The sequence below is a fragment of the Hermetia illucens genome, chromosome 5 (genome assembly GCF_905115235.1).
Source record: "Hermetia illucens chromosome 5, iHerIll2.2.curated.20191125, whole genome shotgun sequence".
Lineage (NCBI taxonomy): Eukaryota > Metazoa > Arthropoda > Insecta > Diptera > Stratiomyidae > Hermetia > Hermetia illucens.
The window spans coordinates 64,042,569-64,066,427 of record NC_051853.1 but is presented as its reverse complement, the minus strand read 5'-3'; the positions used below and the strand labels follow the sequence as shown (position 1 = coordinate 64,066,427).

Here is a 23,859-nt window from a genome sequence, read left to right as displayed (position 1 = left end):
AATTGCCTCTCAAAAGGACCAGGCACACGTTATTTTGTAAACTTTGTTGTTCTTCCCCTCCATTGCTGGCTCTATATATTTTTTTTTTTAATTTTCGGATTTCTTTAGGTAATTCCTAGCTATACAGTACTTCTCCTCTCAATTTTACTCAAGAAAACCTTCAATTTCGGCTTGCAATATGACCATTTTTCCCGTTCTCCACGCCTCAGGATCTGCTCACTTAAAGTTATAGAACAACTAATTTATTTATTTATTTAGACAATAAACAGAGACATTCAAATTACACAATGTTCCCAGAAGCAGGAGAAAAAAGAAAGCTTTACCTACGCTTAAAACTAGAGAATGTACAAGAGTCACCGACATAGCCTTGAAATTGGAAAGAAGCAATGAAAATCGAGCTCCGCAAAAGACACTTCGGAACTTCAGAAGTCTAAATACATGTTGATGAAAGTTCTACATAGTTTAAAATAACGAGATTAAAAGAGGTGGACCGGTGGGATAGTCCACACAAGAGAAGTTATTTCAAAAAAAAAAGAACACAATTACCGAAAGGGGAAGTGTTAACGAGGGTTGAACCGAGTCAAAGTGGAAGAAGTGCGTTTTATGAAACCTAGCAACCTGAAAACATGATTGCAGGCATCCACGCAGTGTCTGCCGAAGCAGGGCTTATTACCAAAAGTTACCCCGAGGTTTTGATAAAAGAATAGCAGAGTCGGAAGGTATTTGAGAGAGTAGCACATCGAATGGCATTTGCTGTAGTTTAATGCTAACTTATTTATAGAACACCAGCAAACCAGTGTATCTAAGTCCGACTGAAGGGACATGAATTCTGCAGGGGGCGCTACTAATGAGAAAGCTTAAGGCCGTCAGGATGAAGCAAACAAACCATGAGAGAGGCAATGTCGTTAATGAAATATAGAAATTTTAGGGTGTGTGAAAAAGACTGTTCGCATTGACTTTGTAATTGGCTTGAAACTTACATGTGATAATCGCGCACCCGAAAGGGTTATATGTCAGTTATCTAACGCAGTTGATTTTCTTTCTTTATGGCGTCAGCAAGTGTGTTTAGACCGAGTTGGAAATGTCAAGTTTCGTGCCTGTAAAACGTAATTTGCAGGAAGTGTTGCTGCATTAGTTTTTCATGAAGAAAAGTACGTTACACAGCCAAAGAAAAAGTCCACGGAAAGAAGATATTGTTGTGCATCTGGTGCGACCAGAAACAAATGATCCTTGAAACCTGGTCAAACGATGACAGCAGACCTTTGGCGGCAGCAAGCGATGCATCTAAACCAGGCCATGCAACTAAAACGGCCAGTATGGAAGGAATCCTAAGTCCGCATTCATTTAATGTTGGGCCGGGCCAAATGGAGTGCTTCGGGTATAAAGGTTTTGTGTTCATCTTATGTGAGAAACTCGCTATTCACGATTTTCCATTCGTACATAGCTAAGAAAACAAAATATTCCGTCATATTTTGCCAAACCCTCAAGATATATTAGATTGGGGAAAAAGTAATGTCGTATTTTGTCAATAGATGGCGGCCCTTAAACATATCTTGTGTTGTACTTATCACATCGGGTCATACTATACGGCGATTTGAAGACGACAATCTGGGCTACAGGTATCTCTTTGACAGTTTTATGATCGTACGTTTCAGTCTCAAGTTATAGCGCGTCGAAGATGGAGTCCACCAAGGAAGAAATTCGTCATATTTTACATTTTTACTACCTGAGAGGTAAAAATGTAACGAAGGCGGCCAAAAAATTTGTGAAGTTTATAGGTCCGATACTGTAACGATTCGCACAGCACAGCGTTGATTCGATCGATTTCGTTCTGGTGTAGTGGATGTCGAAGATACACCCCGTACTGGAAGGCCAATCGTCGTAGAAATCGATAAAATCGTCGGAATCATCCAAGTAGACCTGCATGTAAGCATTCGGTCGATTGGCCAGGAACTGGGTAACGACCATAAAACCGTTTGGAACCATTTGCAGAAGATTGGATTCCAAAAGAAGCTGGATGTGTGGGTGCCACACGAGTTGACGCAAAAAAATCTCTTGGACCGAATCAACGCCTGCGATGCACTGCTGAAACGGAACGAATTCGACCCATTTTTGAAGCGGATGGTGACTGGTAATGAAAAGTGGATCACGTACGAAAATCTCAATTGAAAAAGAGCGTGGTCGAAGCGCGGCGAGCCGGCCCAAGCCCGGATTAACGGCCAGGAAGGTTTTGCTGTGTGTTTGGTGGGATTGGAAGGGAGTCATCCACTATGAGCTGCTCAACTATGGTCAGACCCTCAATTCGGTCCCCTACGGTGAATAACTCGACCGTTTGAAGCAGGCGATTGACCAGAAGCGGCCAGGATTGGGCAATAGGAATGGTGTTCTGTTCCAATAGGACAACGCTCGGCCTCACACATCTTCGATGACCCCCCAGAAGCTACGGGAGCTCGGATGGGATGTCCTATCGCACCCACCGTATAGTCCGAACCTGCCACCAAGTGATTACAATCGCTTCCGGTCCATACAAAACGCTATTGGCGCTACTAAGTTCGCCTCAAAAGAGGCTTGCGAAAACTGGCTGTCTGAGTTTTTTGCAAATAAGGAGGTGGAGTCTTATAAGAGGGGGATAATGGAGTTGCCTTCTAAATGGCAACAAGTTTGCGAAAAAACCGCGCATATTTGACTTAAATCGGATAATTCTAAGTATGTTAAATAAAGCGTTAAAATTCGATCACAAAAACGACATTACTTTTTCCCCAACCCAATATATGTACATACAAATCAACGACATAAATACTGTGTTCATCCGAAATGTTGGCCAGGCGAAATTCGTGATTACGCCAGAGAGCATCGAAAAAATGCTTGATTTTCTCAAAATTCAGCCTATGGGATGTCGAAAGATTCGGTTCATCGCATTGTGATCGGAAAATTGGGCTATTGAAAGCCACTTTGCGCTGCACAAACTCACTGACGACCAAAAATTGCTCAGAATCCAACATTGTGTTAAAGAGTCGAAAAAGGACAAAAACTTCCTTCACAACATTGTTACTGGTATTTTTTTGAGAATTCTGGGGTCCTAAATCCGCATCAACTTAATGCTGGACCGGACCAAATGATAATCGCCTGACATTTTTGTAAAGTTGGATGCTAAACCCTAAACGAGGGGTCCATGGAACAAAAAAAGAGGGAGTAAGTTGCTCCCCATTTGGTCCGGTCCAGCATTCAGTTGGTGCGGACTTAGGACCCCACAATTATCAAAAAAATATTTTCCACTCTGGCCAAGCTCTGGTCAATAAGGCGGATTTGGGCTCAATATAATTCGTAGTCATATCGTGTTCTGCGAATTATATAAAGGAGCACTCAACATCTGCGAGCCGCTTCGGTCACGCTGCTCCCAGGGCAGAAGTGAGGCAGCGTCTGACGATTTGCCTCTGCCCTGGTAAGAAACCGTAAAATCGTCATCGCCTGACATTATTGTTACTGGTTTTGAAACGTGGTGTTTCCAATACGATCCAGAATCATAGCGTCAAATTGCTGAATGGAGGCCACAAAGCGAGCCAGCAACTAAAAAATCTCGTTTTCAGAAGTCAAAATTGTAAATAATGCTACTTTGTTTTTACGATTCAAAGGGTATTGTTCACCATGAATTCGTTCCACGGGGCCAAACGATACTGCGCCATATTATCTTGCTATCTATTCGTCGCATTCGGCCAAAATATCGTGAGGGAGTTGGCGTTTGTTGCACGATAATACGCCGTCCTATCAATAAATGCTCATCACCGATTTTTTGAGCAAAAATCGCATTTTATCGGTCAATCATTCCCTGCATTCGCCTGATTTGGCACCCTGTGACTTTTATCTATTTGGAAAACTTCATTTGCCAATGAAAGGCATGCGCTATGCTGGCATTCCAGCTATTCAAAAGGCGTTTACCGACATCCTCTGAGCAATGCAGGTCAGTAACCTGAAATCCTAATTCGAAAAGTTGTCAAGTCGCACAAATCAGTGTATTGAAGCGGAAGGAAACTATTTTGAATAAAATAAAACAAGTTCGCCGAAAAAAGCATTTGTTGTTCTTGTGTGAATCGATTATCAGAAGCATAAGAGGCACTCTCCACCGTCGTTTTTTCTGAACAAAATCAAAACCTCATTCCATTTTGAACAAATCCCATAGATCTGTAAGGATAACAGCAGTTCTTAATGACACTAAAAGTGTCGACTTCACTTACATTATTCAACAAACTCCAAACAACGCCATTGAAGAAAGCCTACGTTAAATATAAGGAACTCAACATAAATAAAGTTATCAATCGGCACAGCAAAGTCTATGGAAACGATCGATAAGCTTCAAGGAGAGCAAAATCAATTAAACTTGCAGCCACAACATTAGTACAACTAGTTTGAAGGACTCTTACCGGCAATCAAAAGAAGCAATCCCCTTTCAATGGCGATACATATGAATGAATTGAAATATTCATAATTTAGTGACTAGACGGTTAGCAGGCAGATTATGACTTCATCCCCATTCGAGGCATAATAACGTACTTTTGCAATGAATCATCAACCGACGTCTGAAAAAAGATATGTTCACCACCTCCGATATTACCAACAGTGTACGAAATCAGATAGCAGCAGAAATTATCTAACGAACACTAGAATAATGGAATTACATAAGCTTCAAGAGGATGACTGGAACCAGCGAAGTGATGGCGCCAAGAATGGGGTCAGTTGGATAACCATAAACGTTTTGAAGAGGATTCTGTCAATCAAGGACTTCAGAATCGAACAATTAGGTGACGTCGGCTAGTGAACGTTGACGATAAGATTTTCGTATAAACCATCCCTTAAGACTCATTACTCCAAAATTGCAAAGGAATATGTTGAGTTACACAAGCTATTTACTCGCAAAACTATTTTTTTCGGCATTGGTCCGCTATACAGCTTCCTAGCCATTCAGTGCGACATGAAGAGAAGACCACAAAGCAAGATTTCGTTGCGAGTCAAACTACCTGTTACATGTAAATTTGTATTCCCCGCCTCCAGCAACATTTAATGAACTGCAGAAATATATTTCATGTTGCAATAGAACTCCAGCTGTTTTACGTTCACCCAAACATTACAGACAACGGTGTCAATCCATGCATCCGTGCAACAATCACTTCAGCATTTCAGTCGATTTTCCCAATACTTCGACATGTCATCAGCTCAGATATCATATGACAGTAAGCACAAGACCCGTGCGATTATGCATTAACGTTTTTTCTGTCTGTGCAAACACGACAAGGTGGAAAACGGTTTCGCGTGACAATTGGGACGTCACTTGGAACACTGTCGGGGCAGGAGTCTCATGACGTCACTTTGCGAACTCTCCACAACTGACAGCGGCAAAAAATCAATAAACAGCGTAAAAACTACGATAAAACCCCCCAGTGGAGCGCGTACACAGGTCCCTCGGATTCAAATGGTGGTTTCGTTTGAATGGACTCGCTCCAAGCCCCGTAGTGCGGGTGGCGAGTGAATGAGTGACTCACTTGAACTGCACCGCAAGCTCTGTCTCCTGGAGCTCGCCTGCCTGTCGCTTTCCTTCCTGATCCGTTTGTCGGCGGCGGTCCGCAAATTCTTCTTGGATGCAGCCCCCTGGCAAGAACAACTTCTCGTGTGATTCGCACAAATTCCAGAAACTCACATCAAGCACTTAAGTCATAACACACAGAACAAAAGGCGTTGGTCGCGCACACGATTTCCCAATTTTTCTCCGGCACAACCAGAAATTTGTGCAAAAACGCTCGCCTCGCACACAAGCCGATGAACTGCAACGAATACTACGCACCCTTTCAGTCCGGTAAATCTATGAACGCGGTTTTAAGACACGAAATGCACCTGAGACGATAAAATCCGTGCGGCCAGCGAACTGCAGGTGGCACTTTCGCGATTTGCTGATATTGAATTTCTCCAGGCGGGGGAAGAAATCTCTGCGGGCAAGACCTGACGCCGTTGTACACAACAAAAAGTCGCCGCACTCACTTCCAACTAGCAACGACAACTCCCCGTACTCTGAGCCGACTCAACTCGTTGCAATTCCGAAATTTGACTGCCGTCAACTTTCGACCGACCGAAGAAAATCGAATTGACACAGAAAAATTTGCGCCATATTGGGGCAATCGAGACCCGATCCGGCGCTGTGGTAGTTCGCTGTGGAGAGATTGGTCGGGTGAAACGAAAACGGTTGAATTCGAAAATTAGAAAAAACGTTTAAATTTAATATTGCGCACTTGCGTTTTTGTAAGTAATAGATGCAAAAAATGAAAATCAAAGCATAATTCGGCACCTTTTTTCAATTCTAAATTCTTGATTTCTTACTTCTACATAGTTAAAACTAATTTATAGCGGAAAGCAAGGTATCAAAAGAAAAAATGTTTATTAAACAACACGCTAACAGTTTTGAGATCTGCCGTTTTTCTTTTGTTTCTCGTACACGAAAATTGCATAAATTTGTTTAAAAAAACGAGATTAAAAGTGGGAAAATTATGTATGGGGGAACTATTTATAGATATATGTATACGGCCCTACGGCCCCTAGAGAGCTTAATGCCGCCATGAAAACGTCTTATTAACAGTAACTACTACTACTGCCGTTAATAGGGATTATTCCGCTTTTGCCCACCACGTTAGTTTTACTAGGTAAGTATCAGTAGCCACTCCGAGGAGCTTAATGCGGTATGCCGTTTTGATGCCACAAACCAAGATAGTCAGAATCCAGCCGGATCAGATCTTCAAAACCACTCCGTAGCATAAGATAGCAGTTCTCCCATCCGACAACCACAAATTTTTTTAAGGGCCCCAGAGAATTATTTACTTAGGGCCTATAGCCTGACACTAGCCGGCAAATGCTTATAGAGGTACGACGTTTTGTATTGGCCTATAGGAAGCCATGCTTGTCATACCCCACAATTCGTATATGATGTGACTGAGAGCGCCCTTTTCAAAACAAGTGAGTCAATTGATATAGTTCCCTGCCGACCAAAGAAAACTCACGATCGGGTTTTGTTGAAGATGGGCCAGATCCTTCTTGATTCAGCGGCTGTTAGATAGCGTGAGGAGATTCCACTCTTCACAGCCGTCAAGAGAAAGCCGGTTGCGCACACTGGTAGAATGTCAAAAGTAAATCCCTGCCTTGTCAGTCCGTCGGCCCGTTCATCCTCCTCTGTTCCTAAGACCGTGAACCCAGAGAAGAGTAACATCGAGCAAGCCTTCCAGACTGTTCAATGCATCCCTGCACCCACGACCCGCCATGAGTATGCCGTCACTGAGGACAAACCTTAATGGCTACCTGGCTGTCGGTAAGAGTAACTATATAACGCTTGGGGCTCCGATCTTGCTACAGCCATCGACAACCCCCAGTATTGCCAGTACCTCTGCTTGAAATACACTAGCAAATCCCGGAAAACCGTTCGACCGTACGTCAGCTCAACTGTGTGTATTCAAAGATACTCCTGCACCGACTCTGTAGACCATCTTTGATCAGTCGATAAAGAATACTGCGTAATAATCTCGAAACACATCACCGACCTTTCACTCCGCCCTAGTTGAAACAACCACAGCAAAATTCCTCAGTGGTTGAGAGGGTAGAACGTTAGCCTCTTGATCTATTGTGCTCGTCTTTGCCCTTATCTTATCACTTGCGCAGTGTTAAGTAAACTAAAGCGCACTCTCAAAGAAAATAAAATATGGTTGAAAAGAAAAATAATAATAACAACTAACAGATTATGTGGATGCTCTAATAGTGGACAGGGAACACACAAACTCGGCCTGAATGTGGCGTAGTTCGTTGGTAATGCCCAAAGTTAAGGTCAAGCAGTAGACTACAGAACTGATGTGGTGATTCAAATGTGGCTCTCAATGAGCCAGGCTTCTCATCTACCAAGACCAGTCGGTGGTAACAGGTATACCATGTACGAGGTGATCTAACTTTTAATAAAACGCTACGAATCTAGACTGAGGAGTCGATAAACACCTGGCCCAATCCAGGGTGTCATGCGAGCAATTGCATAGCAACCGGCTGTAACTGACCGTATTCGAAAGAAACCTCACTGGTAGTTGCCTCTGTGAATAGTCATAACTTTATCGTGCTACGATGGACTACGTCAGGGAAGACCTCCTAACTCACATACTCGTGAGATTCAACCAGATAAACCAACCGGGGACTGGTAGAGGTACAAAAATGTACTGACAACGTATGACGACATGATCAGAAAAGCAAAAGGAAAGAGTTCATGGAATGCTTTAAAAACTACAGAGGCATCCAGGTCATACAAATCTCTAGCCAAAGACAAGGTAATATTTTCAATCAGTCTGAAAAAGAAGATGGGACATTTATCGAGAATGAGAAGGACAGAAACCTACCCTACGGCGGAAAGCAATAACACTGTGCCTGGCACCCCGCCAATAGACAGAAGGAAAAAGAGGAAGATTAGAAACTAACAAAAGAGTTTGGTAGCTCGGTAGTTAGAGTAAGATCGGCAGTGTAAAACTTTAAACAACTAAAATCATTTCATGGAGGCCCAAAGACCATCTTAAGACTTCACCTAAGGATAGTAAGTGGCAGCGTAGCCTTAGGATTTTTATTCCTAAAACGGGTAAAAAGGATCCTTTTTGCACCAAATTTGTCAGACCAAATTGTCTGATATCGTTGTTACTTTAAATGGTGGAGAAGGTCATAGACAACTACATATATAATATTAAAACTGACGTTCTTATGCGTTTTCTTCTTCTTTTTCGTCAGCCTTTATCCCGTTCACAAGCATAATCCCCTGCAACCATATCAATACACTTACCGGCAGAATGCTCCATCGAAACTGCTCTGTATCAACTCAAGGAAATACCGCAGAAGCTAAAGAAATATCATTTTTGGACATCGAAGGAGCATTCGGTAACACATCGCACACAGAGATACGAGATACTCTGAGCTGCATCTGAGTGGGAAACACTCTTCTGCATCGGCAGATTGTTAGGGGGTGTGCAAATACAAGTACCAACAGATATAAACTTTCTTCTCATGAACACTGTTCATGGTTGTCCACTAGAATACAGGTCCAGGGTTACGCAGATGGCATGATAGGGTGAGAATACCCCATGTAATAGAATCCAAACTCAACTGCAGGAAAGGGGAGGGAGCTACGCATTTGCCATTCAGGACTGTACTGGTCTAGTAGCACCCGCGCATGTGGTTTCTTGGATCCTATTAAGCTTAACTGCTCGTTAGGATGGGATGAATACCATCCTCGGCTAGAGAACGCATAACATCATGAAGGTGCTCTTACAAGGGTAGAAACCTACACAAGCTCTGTTAACTCTCAGTTATATGTTTAGTCCCAAATCTAACTTTAGATCCAGGGTCACACCCAGATACTTTACATTGGAACAAAATGCCAATCTTTGTTCTTGTAGTCGCAATCTGTGGAATTCGGGTACCCTTGTACACTTGGTGCTAAATAGCATTAGATGTTCCTCAACACGCACTCCGTAGTCTCACGCGTAACGAAAGACACCGTCCCTGACACCAATATCACCTTCACCCCGATCCTGTCCAGTATCCGAGCAATTTCATTCATCACTATCAACCAGAGCACTGGAGGGATGGTGTCACCCCGAAGCACCCTCTATTCGCAGCTCTCGTTAAGTGGCTAGCTACCAGATCAAATTTGGAGAATTTGGAGAATTTGGAGAATAGCGACCTGTCCATGAGCATATTAAGTGGAGGCCCAGGATGCGTTCTAGGATCTTCAACATGGGATATATGAGGCAGGTGCTCGGCTGCTTTCATTATGAAAACTACGAGCACAAACCTCCAGGAGTCGATTCAATAATATCTCACGACTGGGGTTGGCGGGAAAGTGGTTCGGGACTAGCATCTTCAGGGTCGTACCAGAAGATTTCGTCTAGGAACCTTCGATAGTCGAGGTGTTTGAGAAAAGATGCCATGGTCTATTGAAGCCTTTCACGTTCTCCAAACCTAGCATCATGCGGAATGATAACAAAAAGGAATAGTATCGGCAACAGAATGTAACCTTGCCCTATTCTAGTTTGAACTTAAAAATTTCTCGGAAATTACACTTTGGACCATTATGTGTCATTCTGAGAATAGCGATTGCTTTCTTCGGAATGCCCCTCGTATGTAAAGCATTCCAGATACACTCTCCGTCGACGCCTTCGAAAGCATTTCCGAAATCAATAAAATAGCATGTGAAGCGGAGATCTAGACTCCAAACACTGCTTCAAAATATTTCGGAGAGTGTTGAGATGATCAATGCAAGAGGATCCAGAGCGGAAACTAGTCTGCTCTCAACCGATCAATACATTCCAAGATATTCAGACGTCCAGGAGATGCTTGACAAGCTCCAACGACAGCCTGGCCTCAATGCTGGTCCACGTTTCCAGCGCAGCCTCCGCTAGAAGAACTACCATCCACACATGTTAAAAAGCGTTTCCAGGTGCCGAATTTGCTGAAATGGTACAAGGCAAAACTGGAAGAACAATTCTCACGGGTAAGCCTATAGATGACTGGCATGACCTAAAAAGCGCTATCAAATCAACATCAGAAAATGTGGTTGGATATGATTGCTGGCGTTGGAGAAATGATTGATTTGACGATGAATACCAGGAAACCCTTGACAAGAAAAACGACGTATGCAGATAACATTTACAGCGAAATACAAGGACAAAAAGAGAAAATTACGAAAATCTCAGACGAGCAACTAATAAAAAATTAAAGCAAAAGCAAATGAAATACAAAAATATTGATGAGGAATTATGAAAATTAACAACATTGTGAGCAACAACACAAAATAAGCCTACAAAGCAGTGAAAGCCTGAGGCGTGAGTATCAATCCAAAACCACCCTTTGTAGAAACGAAAAGGAGGAATCATTGTCGACAAAAATGAAGCATGTAAGAGACGGGCATCTTATTTCAAAGAACTCCTCAACCCCTCATACGCACTGCAATCACCGGAGCTTACAGGAAATATGTTCGAGTATAATATTGGACAAATAGAACATTGAAAGAAAGAGAGCCATGAAGTGTGATATGCCCACAAAAAAAGGTAGGTGACATGTTGATATGCGAAAATTGATGTTGAAATAAAGGTCCATGAACAGAAATGCCTCTAGCATTAGTTTCTCGACAATAAAACACTGATTGGCATCTTTACAAGAATGCCAATCGGGAAGCAAGGAAAGCGATCTCTGCCACCCGAGTAGTCCATTTCAAAGATCTATACGATAAACTGGACACTCAGGATGGCGAAGGAGATTTGTATTAACTTATCAAAACCCGACACCTACTGCGCTAATGGCCAGAACGGTACTTTGCTTACCGACCGTCGAGCCGCGACAGATAGATGGTGAGAACATTTCGAGCAGATTTCAACGGAAGAATTTGTTCATCCTCCACTTACACAAGAACTGCCGACATTTGGAGCAATTCCACCTGTCAGCCCCATTGCGGTCGAGGAAGCAATAAAACGAATGAAATCGAGGAAAACAACAGGACCTGACGACATCGCATTAGAGCTCTGGGGACCGAAGAGCAGGTATCCAACACTGTGGCTCAGTGAATTCTTCAATCGAGTTATTGAGGAAGGTAGAACACCATCTGACTGGCAAGAAAATGCCACAGCTCCAATATGGAAGAAGAGAAGGTTGTCCAGCAGAATGCTCGAATTACTGTCCGAGCCGGTTGCCGGCTGATCACATCCGAAACGAGGATATCCGCGGTCGATATGGGGCTGCACCGACAAAGGCATCTTCGATGGTATGCTCATCTAAAACTAGCGAGAACACACTCGTCAAGATTGGTCAAAACATCGAAGTCGATGCATGCATTGAAAAGGGGTAATGAACACGATTCCAAATTCCGATAGGCCGACCGTGCGACCAAATGAGAGGGAGGCTGAAGAGGTTCCTTAGAAAGAATTGAAGTCGAATAAGTTTAGTCTTGCCAGAGTACTCTTCCAGTAAAACAAGGTAATATATAAATTCAAAAATTAATTTTACGTAACTCTGTAGTTTTCGGAATAACCGTAATAATTCACATAACAGAAAACCAAAAGTATAAGAACAACATTATTGAGATTCTGCTTCTCCAAGTTCCTTAGGAATAAATCGCCAATTACGCGCCAGCTCCTCAATTGCTTGCGCTGTTAACTTCTGTATCACTTCTACGAACATTCTAAAAGTACAACTAGACGGTTACATACACGATACAGTGACTAGTTCGTCTTATAACTTACGATTTATTTAGTTTACTTGTACATATCACGGATTCTGACATGTCCGTATCTCTAATTGCATCCTCGTAGGTTTGATCACATTTCTTTCGGACTATATCATTCAGGAAATCTTCGTTATAAATGAAATTCCAAAACAATTTATCGAAAATATCACGATCGAAATGTCCTGATTTGAATTTCTTTTTGGCAAGAGCAGCTAAATCCGCCGATGGTAAACTCGGAAGGGTTGGTATATCCAAGCTGCATAGTGCCTTCACCCTTAAGCTTAAATTCACAAATAATCGAGTTATAAGTGGATCTGGTTCCCGCTTCTCATCTATCGAGGAATCTAAGGAACATTCCTCCACATGGTCAATCCTGGTGCCTGAGAAAGTGTAAATTTCACAGACAATGGGAATATTTCCGAAGACGATTTGTGTTGATCCACCAGTGATTTTAATTATACACGAAACGGTATGTTTGGGTTTGCAAGTACCACAAGGCGGAACTACTTCTGCACTGTAGTATCCTTTCATGGAGTTCTCCTTCCAGAGGTACTGAATGCAGATGTCTGAAGTATTGTGGAGGACCACCATCCTGCTGGTTCTTTCACGTGTTCCAATGGTGACTGCCAGATGATTCTTGTAAAGGGTGAACGGAGATTCAGGACATTCAAGATCAACTTTCGGAGAATGTTGCGCCGGAATTGGCACGAACATATTCGTTGCACTACCTTTAACCCTGAAATTTGTTTTAATTTCCATAAATTCCAAGATGAAGACAATCTAGAATTGAAAACTAAGTAAAATTTGTCATTTGATAAAATGGATCAGATCCAACTTCATAGTCTCCTAGAGAACTTGGACTGAATTGAATCACTATTGGCCGAGTAGCTTTGCTGGGTATATGGACCTTCTCTTCTACAATCCTCACATTCCGATCTTCCGTTGTTATCTTGAAATCGAGGTCGTGACTGAAAGGATTATGCACCCAAATGGGCTGTAGAGCATGTTCGCTTTTGTAAATGCACATGGGAAGCAATGATTGCGTAAGGATACATTTGCGAGGATTGAATTCGTAAACATCGAACAAAAATTTGAGCTGAATCTTGTAATCGATATCGAAACTAGAAAATAAATTTTTAAACGAGGATGACTTTTTGAAGGATAATATAGTCAAAAGAAACCCCCGATTATAACCATTTCTCACATGAATTCATATGCCAACATAGTTTGACCAGGACAGCTGTAAGCAATGTTCAACGTAAAACTGAACATGTCCTTCCGCGTAGCTTCACCCGATGTCGGCAAAATCGTAAGAAGTTCCCGATGAGGGCAAGCGTATACGTTTCGGAAGTTGTTGACCCCGACTGGCATCTGAACAATCTGGCATTTGCACAGTTGTATGCGCTTTAATGACCAACTCGTACTATGAGCTTCGGGATTCAAAAAATGAAAAGTTACCCTTATTGGTGGGCTATTCACTGGCATCGGAGGAATCGGAATGGAGGCAATAGCTGCGACATTACGATTTAGTTGAAGAAACTTTTTGTTAAGGCTAAAAAAAGGAAGTCCTGAAATTGATCAAGGTATAACTGGAAAATTCTGGACAATATTACCCGGTAATGTTCATCGATTTCCAGTAGTAATCCTTCATGATAGGAGTATTAAAGACACTTATATTGACTATTTCTATTGAACAAACTTCTGTTTGGCAGAATGGAATGCTTTGTTTGGATTGGACGAAGTCCATTTTCACAGCAAAATAATGATGGGTTCGAACAAAGATTGTATGTCGAAACTGAACTGAAATATGAAGTTTTCTGACACGTAAAGTAAATTATGTTTCCTAGCTGACAAAACTATTGAATTTTTATCTCAGCAACATTGTCGTCAATGCTTATAGGAAAAATTAATAAATTATAAAGCGTACTGAAACCCAGGAAGAATTAAGTAGAACTTTGTGCATACCGTCCCGAAGACTGCCAGTACTTTGTTAGTTTGACGGTTTCTGGGGAATTAAAGAAAACATGAGCGGTACGTCGTCGGATTACCAACTAAACACTTCCCCACCGTCAGAGAGCCAGCCTGGGAACCAGCCCCCGAACTCTTCCGCCTTGCGGAGCCTACAAATCAGGAAATTCCTTTCACCAACGGGAGGGGAGAGGAGGAAGGGAACTGTCAGTTCAAGTAACCTCCTATCATCCGGCCCTTTCACCGGTCTAGCACTATCTTCTTAGGAGAAGGACCCGAATGTAATGGGCAAAACGACTCCACCTGTCAGTACTCCTCAGCATCTCTTTAACCATGTTGTCTGGAGAGAGATCCCCTGTGGTTAAATAGAGCTGCTGCCACGCCATTCTGCACGAGAAACCACCCCCCTAGGCCCATCTCCCTTGCGCTTGTATATGGCTTGACGCTCCTTAGCTAGAAGGGCAACGAGGATCCCTCCCGCGATCACCATAACGGTCGGTTCAGAGACAGTGCGGTACGCAAACGCCACCCGCAAAACTTCCCGTCTCTGTACTTGCGCGAGACGTTTACGATATACCTCCTTGCTAAGAGCGTCAGCCCATACCTCTGCGCCGTAAAGCAGGACAGATTGCGTTGAACTAATCAGGAGACGTCGCCTGCTAGACATAGGACCCCCCAATGTTTACCATTAGCCTATTTAACGTCGAAACTCCAGCTGCAAGCTTGTTCGCTGCTGCTTTGATTTGTTCAGAAAAGCTCATTGTTAAGTGGTGAAATCGAAATGTGTAAAAAGCTAAAACTGAGACAAGATATGAGCTCTATATCTCTCACTTATTTCGTATTCGGAATGTGCAATGAGAGTTAAAGTGTCTCCGACTCATTGATTATCAATGCGCAATCGGATGAAAACTATGTAATAATTGTCGTGGAAGAGGTTTAGTTAAACGTGTAGGACGAGCATGGTAACACGCAATTAGTAGACGTACTAACTTGTTACCATAGCTTGCAATCCTACACAAATGAGAAAATTGGGAACAGATCTCGACGGAGATCTTCCAATAATACATGTGTGTGGTGAATATGTGTGTGTGAAAACCGGTTTAGCTTGAAACCCTTCCACTTGTCCAGTTTTACGCTTTAAGATAAGAAAGGATCTCAATCGGAGATACGCGGTGGAACGATAACATAGGAGATTATAGAAGAGGAAAGATCTCGGTCGAATAGATACGACCCGAGTAAGAAATAAAAGACAAAGTGACGAAATTATTTTGTGTTTTAATATTTGAGCGTTTAAGTACTTTACATTTGGTCCTTCGAGCCGGATATATCGCATCAGCAATAAACAATCGTGTAACTAGATAATTTCATAAGAGTCAATGAGGTGTCGGTTGCGATTAAATAAATGTTGAATGTTTGTTTTTTTTGTTGAATTAAGAATTCCTAAGTTTGGTCGAAAAATTACTTTTATGTTGGGATCTGACCAAGTCGTGTAATTTGTTGTCTCGAGCGCGGTGCCAAATTCGAAGACGACAGAACATTGTGAAAGGACAGCTATCGCGGGTTGTGAAATAGCGTGACAACTGCAATTATGCCCCTATCGTTACAGCCTCGGAACTGTCATTGGCTAAAATCAGTGATGGAAGTGATTTTGCAGTGAAAAAACAAAGTGTCGCCTCACGAAATCATCGAAAATTTTACTGTGAAGATTGACGCGTAAAAGGCGTCTTCCGTATCTATGGTGGATATCTTTAGTGGCCGAGAATCACGTAGTCTTGTTGCAAAGTTGTACAGCGCTATAAAAGTAGTTGCGTCTCAGCACCGTGTTTGTTTCAGTTTACCGTGAGTGTTATCCTCAGGCCGTTAGTCCGTGAATTTTTGTGAAGCCCATTGAAATTGGAAGTTAAAAGATGAGTCTCGCCTGGACTTTGATCGCGACCTTCCTTTATGCAGAAATCGGCGTAGTTTTGTTGCTCGTTTTGCCGGTGGCCAGCCCATCGCGATGGCAACGATTCTTCAGATCGCGGTTTCTAGCAATGTTATTTCGGCAGACGCATGCATATTTCTTCCTTTTGCTCGGCGTCTTGGTTCTATTTCTGTTGGATGCAATCCGCGAGATGCGTAAATACTCATGGACGGATCCCGGCGCCGAGACGCACCTAAATGTGGAGATTCAGCATAGCATGCGGCTGTTCCGAGCCCAACGCAACTCCTACATTTCTGGACAGAGGCCCCCATGAAGCAAGCCCAGACTGAAAGGAGAGTCGAGTGGCGCGGAAGAGGTCAAGTCAGAGGCAACAGAGGAGCATAGGTATGTGTCTATGGTGTTTTGTTTTTTTCGCGGCCACTGCTGCCGGGAGATAACAAGGAAACGGGATCCCGAAGTACCGTGAAAATGGCCGTCGGAGGACGGACCATGCCAATTTGGAAACCCGGAAAACAAAATGATTTCAGGAAGTGTATGGTCGACGAAATGGTCAACAACAATTTAAGTTTAATTTACTTTTTAGTTGGAATGTTTCAATGATTAAATTATATTTCCAGATAGGCTACTATTATTTGCTTACGTGTGTACATCAATTCATTTTAGCAGAAGAGAAGAAGCTACAACCGAACGATATATTGTTTGTGAAATTATCAAGAATCGTTGAATCATGCTGTTTCATAAAAGTAGGCTGAATCGTGTGAGATTTTTTTTGGTGACGATTTTCTCACAGATTGCATTTGTGGTGATGTTACTTACGTTGCATCCTTGCAGTGGCCACGGTTTAAAATATTGAAGGGTTCTGTATTCAGGTCATTTTCTCCTTTATTTATGTATTGTTGCTGTATGTTGACTCCTGTTAATTTTTTGTTCGATGTCGTATGATTTTGTGAATTTTTAGAAGAGAATAGATTAACAGGAGTAACTGCTTCAAAATATCGTTTTCGACTGTATGGAAACCAGCAATACAATTCGGAATTAAATAACAATAGGATTCCACTTATTTAGATATCAACCCAGTTTTATTTAAATCTTATTTAAGTAGAGAGAACGATCCTAGACGCCAACTTCAATTCATAATTTTCCTCTCTATTAATCTTGATATCTGTTTTATATGCACACAATCACCATAGTACATTGTCGATGCATCCGAAAATCTAATCAATGCAAATTAAAGCAACAATTTCGAATTCATTCAACCCAAATGATCTATTAATTTTTACATTTTCTAAAATTATAAATTAACACTTAAGAATGTTTCAAGTTTTTAGAAATTCAGCTGGGACCCTATTATCCCTATTTGCTTCATATTTCCATATTTGGTGCATTGAATATTTTGTCATTAAAGATGTTGGAACCAAATAATCCCATTGGATCAGATATCATTGAGATCTTACTTAACATCGTTCTGTTGATCATAGTAATAATAATTAGGAAAGCCAAAATACTCATGCAAGACATTCCATGAAGGCGCCTAGTACTTTTGGATGTAAATCAAAAAAATCCCATACGTGAAATGTTCTTTACTATTTCATAAGAGTTCAAAAATCACTTGCGTAATTCAAGTTTCTTTGGAATACTTTTTATTTTATTTTTTGTTTTCGTTAATTACTCCAAGAATATGCTTCTGCTGATAAATCGTCTATATAAGGACAAGAAATTATAATTTGCCGTTCTTGGGGGTATTTCTTTTTATTTGAATAGCAAGCGATTGTAAACGTTGCATCGCCCATGCTATCAAAGGTAACTGTCAATAATTCAAAAATGTTGGCCTAATGGCAAATAATTATTCAATGACTACTAGATGAAATGCAGGATGCATTAAAACCACCCTTCGGTCTAATTGCTGCTAAAGGGTGCGATACTCTATGATGTCGCAAAGGATAGCCAGTAATATCATTTTGATGCGATGCTAGTCGCATCCGTTTTAAATTTAAATATTTCATTATCCATTCTAAATAACGTATATTCAATTCATTATTTGCTGGCAATTTTTGTTCTAATCTTAGCTGTTGAGTTGGTGATTCTTCTCCAAATCAAACTGGCTGTTTGTGGTCAAAGAATATTGTGAAGCGCTTGGGCAGACTCCCCATGAGCTTTAAAATAGCAAAGTCTTGATTACTTGAACAACATAAAACATTTAATTGTCGAACATCACTTACATGTACAAATTTTCCTTATGTTGTAAAATTCTTACTTATGTTCATAAAAAATTCTGCATTGTGCCTTTGTCAAGGTTTTGCTTACACCAATTTTCCATAAGTGAGCAATGTTGTGTGAAAGAATGTTAACCTTTATTATACAAAAGAATTTGAATAACTGGCGAATGAGGAACGGAATAGGAGAAGTCAATTTGTGATTGCAATATTCGCGAATTTCATTTGTTTACATGATTAAGTTTGATAACTTATATACAAATTGCTGTGAGTCAACTTTATACTATATATGGTTTGGATACATTTCATAATTCCAAACGCTAGTAATCTCATTAAGGTGGGTCTGTAATTAATCAATTAATTTTTTCTTTTCATTGAAATAATCCTGAAAAGTGAATCTGCCTTCGTTGGTTCTCGGAAAAGTTTTCTAAGGAATAATTTTATTTGATTATTCTTTTATTAAATTCAGTTAAAACTTCTAATTGATTTCTTTTAGTGCCTTAACATAATGAAGTGTTATTAATTAAGCGGGTAATAATTTGAAGTCTAACTCATGATCTGAAGATTTCATTATGTTTGGCTAATATGATTCCATTGAGTCGAATAAAATTCGAAGTATTGCAAAAATATATTTATATTAATAACATAGTGGGACTTTGAATATTTCTAATCCTGAACAAAGGTACGAATATTCTACAAGCACAAGGCGAATCCAGCTGATTATATTAGTAGAGGTTCCCAATAAAGAGAATTAAAAATAAAGTGTGGTAGAATGGTCCAGATTTTCTGAAAGACTTTTCAGAGTCTTGGATTTTACATAAAGTGGTAAAATTTCGCAAAAGAAAAGTTGATTCACACTGAAAAAAAGTAGTTCAAGTTCAACAAAATTCAAATTAATAATTTAGAGTTTTTAAAGAAGTACTCTTCCTTTTCAAAGACAAAAGGGACTCTAGTTTACATTTTGAGATTTTTCATAGCTTTGAAAATGTCGATTTAATAATTTAATTTTGAGCAAGCTAAGAATCGTGGAAGTGAAACTAATAAAATACATGCAACAACAATTATTTTCGAACGTATTAAGTGAATTAGAAAAAGGAAAAGATCTTAAAGATTTCGTTTTTACTTCTTTGTGATCAGAATAAAACAGTTAGAGTTGAAGGAAAGATATATGATTATATAGAGAATTTAAAGTTGAACTTACAATCAAATCATGGGCAATTTGCTTGAAATCATGTAAGACCAAGTAGGATTTCCTCGGTTATGAATGTAAATCATCAAATTACTGCCTTTGTGGCATTCAAAGATTTATCGGTAACCGAGGATTCTTCTTGAGACTATATTGAACTAATGAGGCTAACTCTATACTATATATAACTCTATACTATATATAACTATATACTATACTATGAATGAGATACCTTAAAAGCATATAATACAATTCCCTAAATTTTGTATGAAATAGAATGAAATTTAATTTCCAAGCGTTGGGTTGTTGAAAAGAAAATATTAGACCGGTGAAAATGTATTTCAAAACAAAAAATATGATATGATCTGTTTGTTTATTCAAGACGAATTACGCCATTTCAAACGGTTCAAACGAATTGACTATATTGACGCTATGTCTTTTTAATGGGTGATTCCCTAAAACTATATATGTACTTAAGTAGATGAAAATATTGAATACTCAGATCTATGTGCAACAATAAGTTAAATACGCAAATCCTTAAAAAATGAACAAATTGGCGAAAAGATATTTAATTTGAATAATTAAATTAAATTAAAAAAAACAAGGCAATATTGAATTAGATAATATCACTATTGCAAAAGATCAATTCCCGCAGCAGTAAAAATAGCAAATATAAATATTCGATAATTTTTCAAATGAATAGCGGCACTGCTGCCCGGGGAATATGTTAAGTGGTGAAATCGAAATGTGTAAAAAGCTAAAACTGAGACAAGATATGAGCTCTATATCTCTCACTTATTTCGTATTCGGAATGTGCAATGAGAGTTAAAGTGTCTCCGACTCATTGATTATCAATGCGCAATCGGATGAAAACTATGTAATAATTGTCGTGGAAGAGGTTTAGTTAAACGTGTAGGACGAGCATGGTAACACGCAATTAGTAGACGTACTAACTTGTTACCATAGCTTGCAATCCTACACAAATGAGAAAATTGGGAACAGATCTCGACGGAGATCTTCCAATAATACATGTGTGTGGTGAATATGTGTGTGTGAAAACCGGTTTAGCTTGAAACCCTTCCACTTGTCCAGTTTTACGCTTTAAGATAAGAAAGGATCTCAATCGGAGATACGCGGTGGAACGATAACATAGGAGATTATAGAAGAGGAAAGATCTCGGTCGAATAGATACGACCCGAGTAAGAAATAAAAGACAAAGTGACGAAATTATTTTGTGTTTTAATATTTGAGCGTTTAAGTACTTTACACTCATCTTTGAGTCAAGAGCCAGTTCGCGGTACTTTACGCTGGTTTTGACTCGATTATCGACTCGCCGAACGATATGGGACGCAGGGTCGGAATTCTCTTTTTAGTCAGGATGACTACTTCGGTTTTTTTTCAGTGCAAGGTTGAAACCATGAGTAGTCATCCATCCGCTTACCCGTCGCATCAATATGCCGAGTCTACTTTGCGCCTGTTCGAAAGTGCGTCCAGCAACAAGCGGCGTGACATCATTTGCATAGCCGACCAGACGCCACTCTTCTGGCATGTCGAGTCTAAGTGGGTAGCGTTCCAGAGGTCCGACCCCTGGATCTCTGTGCTACCCCCGACGTGACCGCCATTCTCCTTTGACCCTCTAGTATTTCATAGAGCAGGGAGCGGTTCCTCAGATAGTCAATATCCGTAAGAGATAGTTCGACACATGGAAAGTATTGTCTAGTGTGCCTAGAATGTCTTTCTATCTTACGAAATTAAAGGCGTTTCTGTCGTCAAGTGTTACGAGGAGCACCACCCGTCGAGTTCGGCGGCTATGTGCCTCCGCTTGTCCAACGGCATCCACGACTTGAATGACAGCATCAACTGTGGATCTCCCTGCTTTAAAACCGAACTGCCGGGGAGATAAATCTCATCCATACGGATTAAGTGACCCGCCCACCGTAACCTATTGAGCCGGATTTTATCCACAACCGGACGGTCATGCTATCGCTCATAGATTTCGTCATTGTGTAGGCTACGGAATCGTCCATCCTCATGTAGGGGGCCAAAAATTCTTCGGAGGATTCTTCTCTCGAACGCGGCCAAGAGTTCGCAATTTTTCCGAGGAATACATGAGGACTGGCAAGATCATAGTCTTGTACAGTAAGAGCTTTGACCCTATGGTGAGACGTTTCGAGCGGAACAGTCTTTGTAAGCTGAAGTAGGCTCTGTTGGCTGACAACAACCGTGCGCGGATTTCATCATCGTAGTTGTTATCGGTTGTGATTTTCGACCCTAGATAGGAGAAATTGTCAACGGTCTCAAAGTTGTATTCCCCTATCCTTATTCTTGTTCGTGCTTGTGTTTGACCAGTGCGGTTTGATGTTGTTGGTTGATTCGTCTTCGGTGCTGACGTTGCCACCATGTATTTTGTCTTGCCTTCATTGATGTGCAGCCTAAGATCTCGCGCCGCCTGCTCGATCTGGATGAAGGCAGTTTGAACGTCTCGGGTGGTTCTTTCCATGATGTCGATATCGTCAGCATAGGCCAGTAGTTGGGTGGACTTGAAGAGGATCGTACCTCTTGCATTCACCTCAGCATCACGGATCACCTTCTCGAGGGCCAGGTTAAAGAGGACGCATGATAGCGCATCCCCTTGTCGTAGACCGTTGTTGATGTCGAATGGTCTTGAGAGTGATCCTGCTGCTTTTATCTGGCCTCGCACATTGGTCAGGGTCAGCCTAGTCAGTCTTATTAATTTCGTCGGGATACCGAATTCTCTCATGGCCGTGTACAGTTTTACCCTGGCTATGCTATCATAGGCGGCTTTAAAGTCGATGAACAGATGGTGCAACTGTTGTCCATATTCCAACAGTTTTTCCATCGCCTGCCGCAGAGAGCATATATAGTGGGCGGTATTAAAACGGCAACTCGGAGTCGCCTTTCCCTTTGTGGATCAGTGCAAGCCTTGCCACCTTCCAACGAGCAGGGAAAGTGTCCTCTTTCAGGGTCTGGCCTGTATTGGAATACCAGTTTGTATACCTCTGCTGGAATACCATCGGGTCCTGGCGCTTTCTTGCTTTTCATAGAGAGAACTGCCTGTTTCAACTCTTTTATAGAGAAAAGTGGACAGTCCCCTGCGCTCTCTGTGACATCATCATCCCATACGGGAGGAAATAGTGCCTATACAATGCGGTCTGCTCGGTTTTAGGTGAACAGGATTTCCGCAGAGCCCCGATTTTTCAGGTTAACAATTTGTAACCGAGTCCCCATTCACCTCATCGACCAGATCTACCAGCAGCGAGCTTTGCTCTTGTTTATTGCGCTGCGGAGTCTCTTAGCTGATTTGTACTCCGTCATTATGGTACATGCCTGTTAAGCGGCGGAGCCTGTGATATTCCTTCCGGAGCTGTGCAATTTCCACTGTTCACCAATCCATGGAAGGTTTTCCACGTCTCGATGCACTCCTGGGCATGGAGGCTCCCCTGGCAGTCGTTATCAGGTTCATAACTGAATTTACGACAGTGTCAGCTGTGGCGCCACCGACCCCAGGAGTACCCTCCGGGCCCACCAGGTCCAAGAGTTTCGACAAACCTACCGGTATTCACTTTCGCGACCTTCCATGCACAGAAAGATCGCCAGGGTGGCACAAACCGAGAATTTGTGTCCACCACTTCGAAAGCAATGTATTAGTGGTCGCTTGCCGAGAAGTGTTCCAGAACTCGCCACCGGTCCACCAGCGACACCAGTGATTCCGACGCGAAGGTTACGTCTGGAATGCTATTCTCGCAGCCCGGGCGCCGGAACGTTGGAATGTATTCGGTGTGTCCCGTTCTCGCCGCCATTTTCAGAATTCGTTTCCTTCTGGAGTCTGTGTGAGGCATGCCCCATTCAAGTGCCCTAGCATTGAAGTCAATCCCCGATCAGGTTTCGTCCATCTGTGCCTAAGATAGCGTCCTCCAAAGCATCAAGCCTCCGTCGAAAGTCCGGCATCGTCTCCACTTGGTATTGGATACTCATAATATACCACACCTTCCTGATCTCTTCCACGCTGCAATCACCGAATTGGTTGAGCGTCACACGTTGTATTTCCTGGTTCGAATCGCGCTAGGTCATGGATATCTGTGTCTTGTTTTGTACTTCTTTCATTGCTGTAAACTTACTACTTGCACACTGCTATGATCTGATCGACCTTATCGATTTTGGCATAACAACGAATCTAAAACTATCTCCACAACTCTGCTTTAACTTAAGGTCCAATCATCCGCCGTAACATTCCTAAATTTCTACCGAGTCCACTAAGTTATCAACAAAGCAG

The 23,859-nt window shown here is 41.5% G+C and overlaps 2 protein-coding genes across 3 annotated transcripts in view; both read right to left on the bottom strand.

Annotated features, from left to right (window-relative positions):
* Positions 1–6,120, bottom strand: part of LOC119656546 (ras-related protein Ral-a) — a 91,343-nt gene extending 85,223 nt beyond the window's left edge. The window contains exon 1 of one of the 2 annotated variants that reach the window (XM_038062908.1): positions 5,535–6,120. The gene's annotated coding sequence lies outside the window, so the exon portion shown is untranslated. The remainder of the gene's footprint in view (positions 1–5,534) is intronic. The other variant, XM_038062909.1, reaches the window with a different exon arrangement.
* A 5,910-nt stretch (positions 6,121–12,030) lies between these two features.
* Positions 12,031–14,112, bottom strand: LOC119657582. The gene is made up of 5 exons (XM_038064561.1): positions 13,888–14,112; positions 13,479–13,826; positions 13,110–13,395; positions 12,291–13,054; positions 12,031–12,229 (listed from the first exon to the last, which is right to left on the bottom strand). The coding sequence occupies exons 1-5, from the start codon at positions 14,019–14,021 to the stop codon at positions 12,124–12,126; spliced, it is 1,638 nt and encodes a 545-aa protein (XP_037920489.1). The 5' UTR covers positions 14,022–14,112; the 3' UTR covers positions 12,031–12,123.
* Between the last annotated feature and the right edge of the window lie 9,747 nt (positions 14,113–23,859).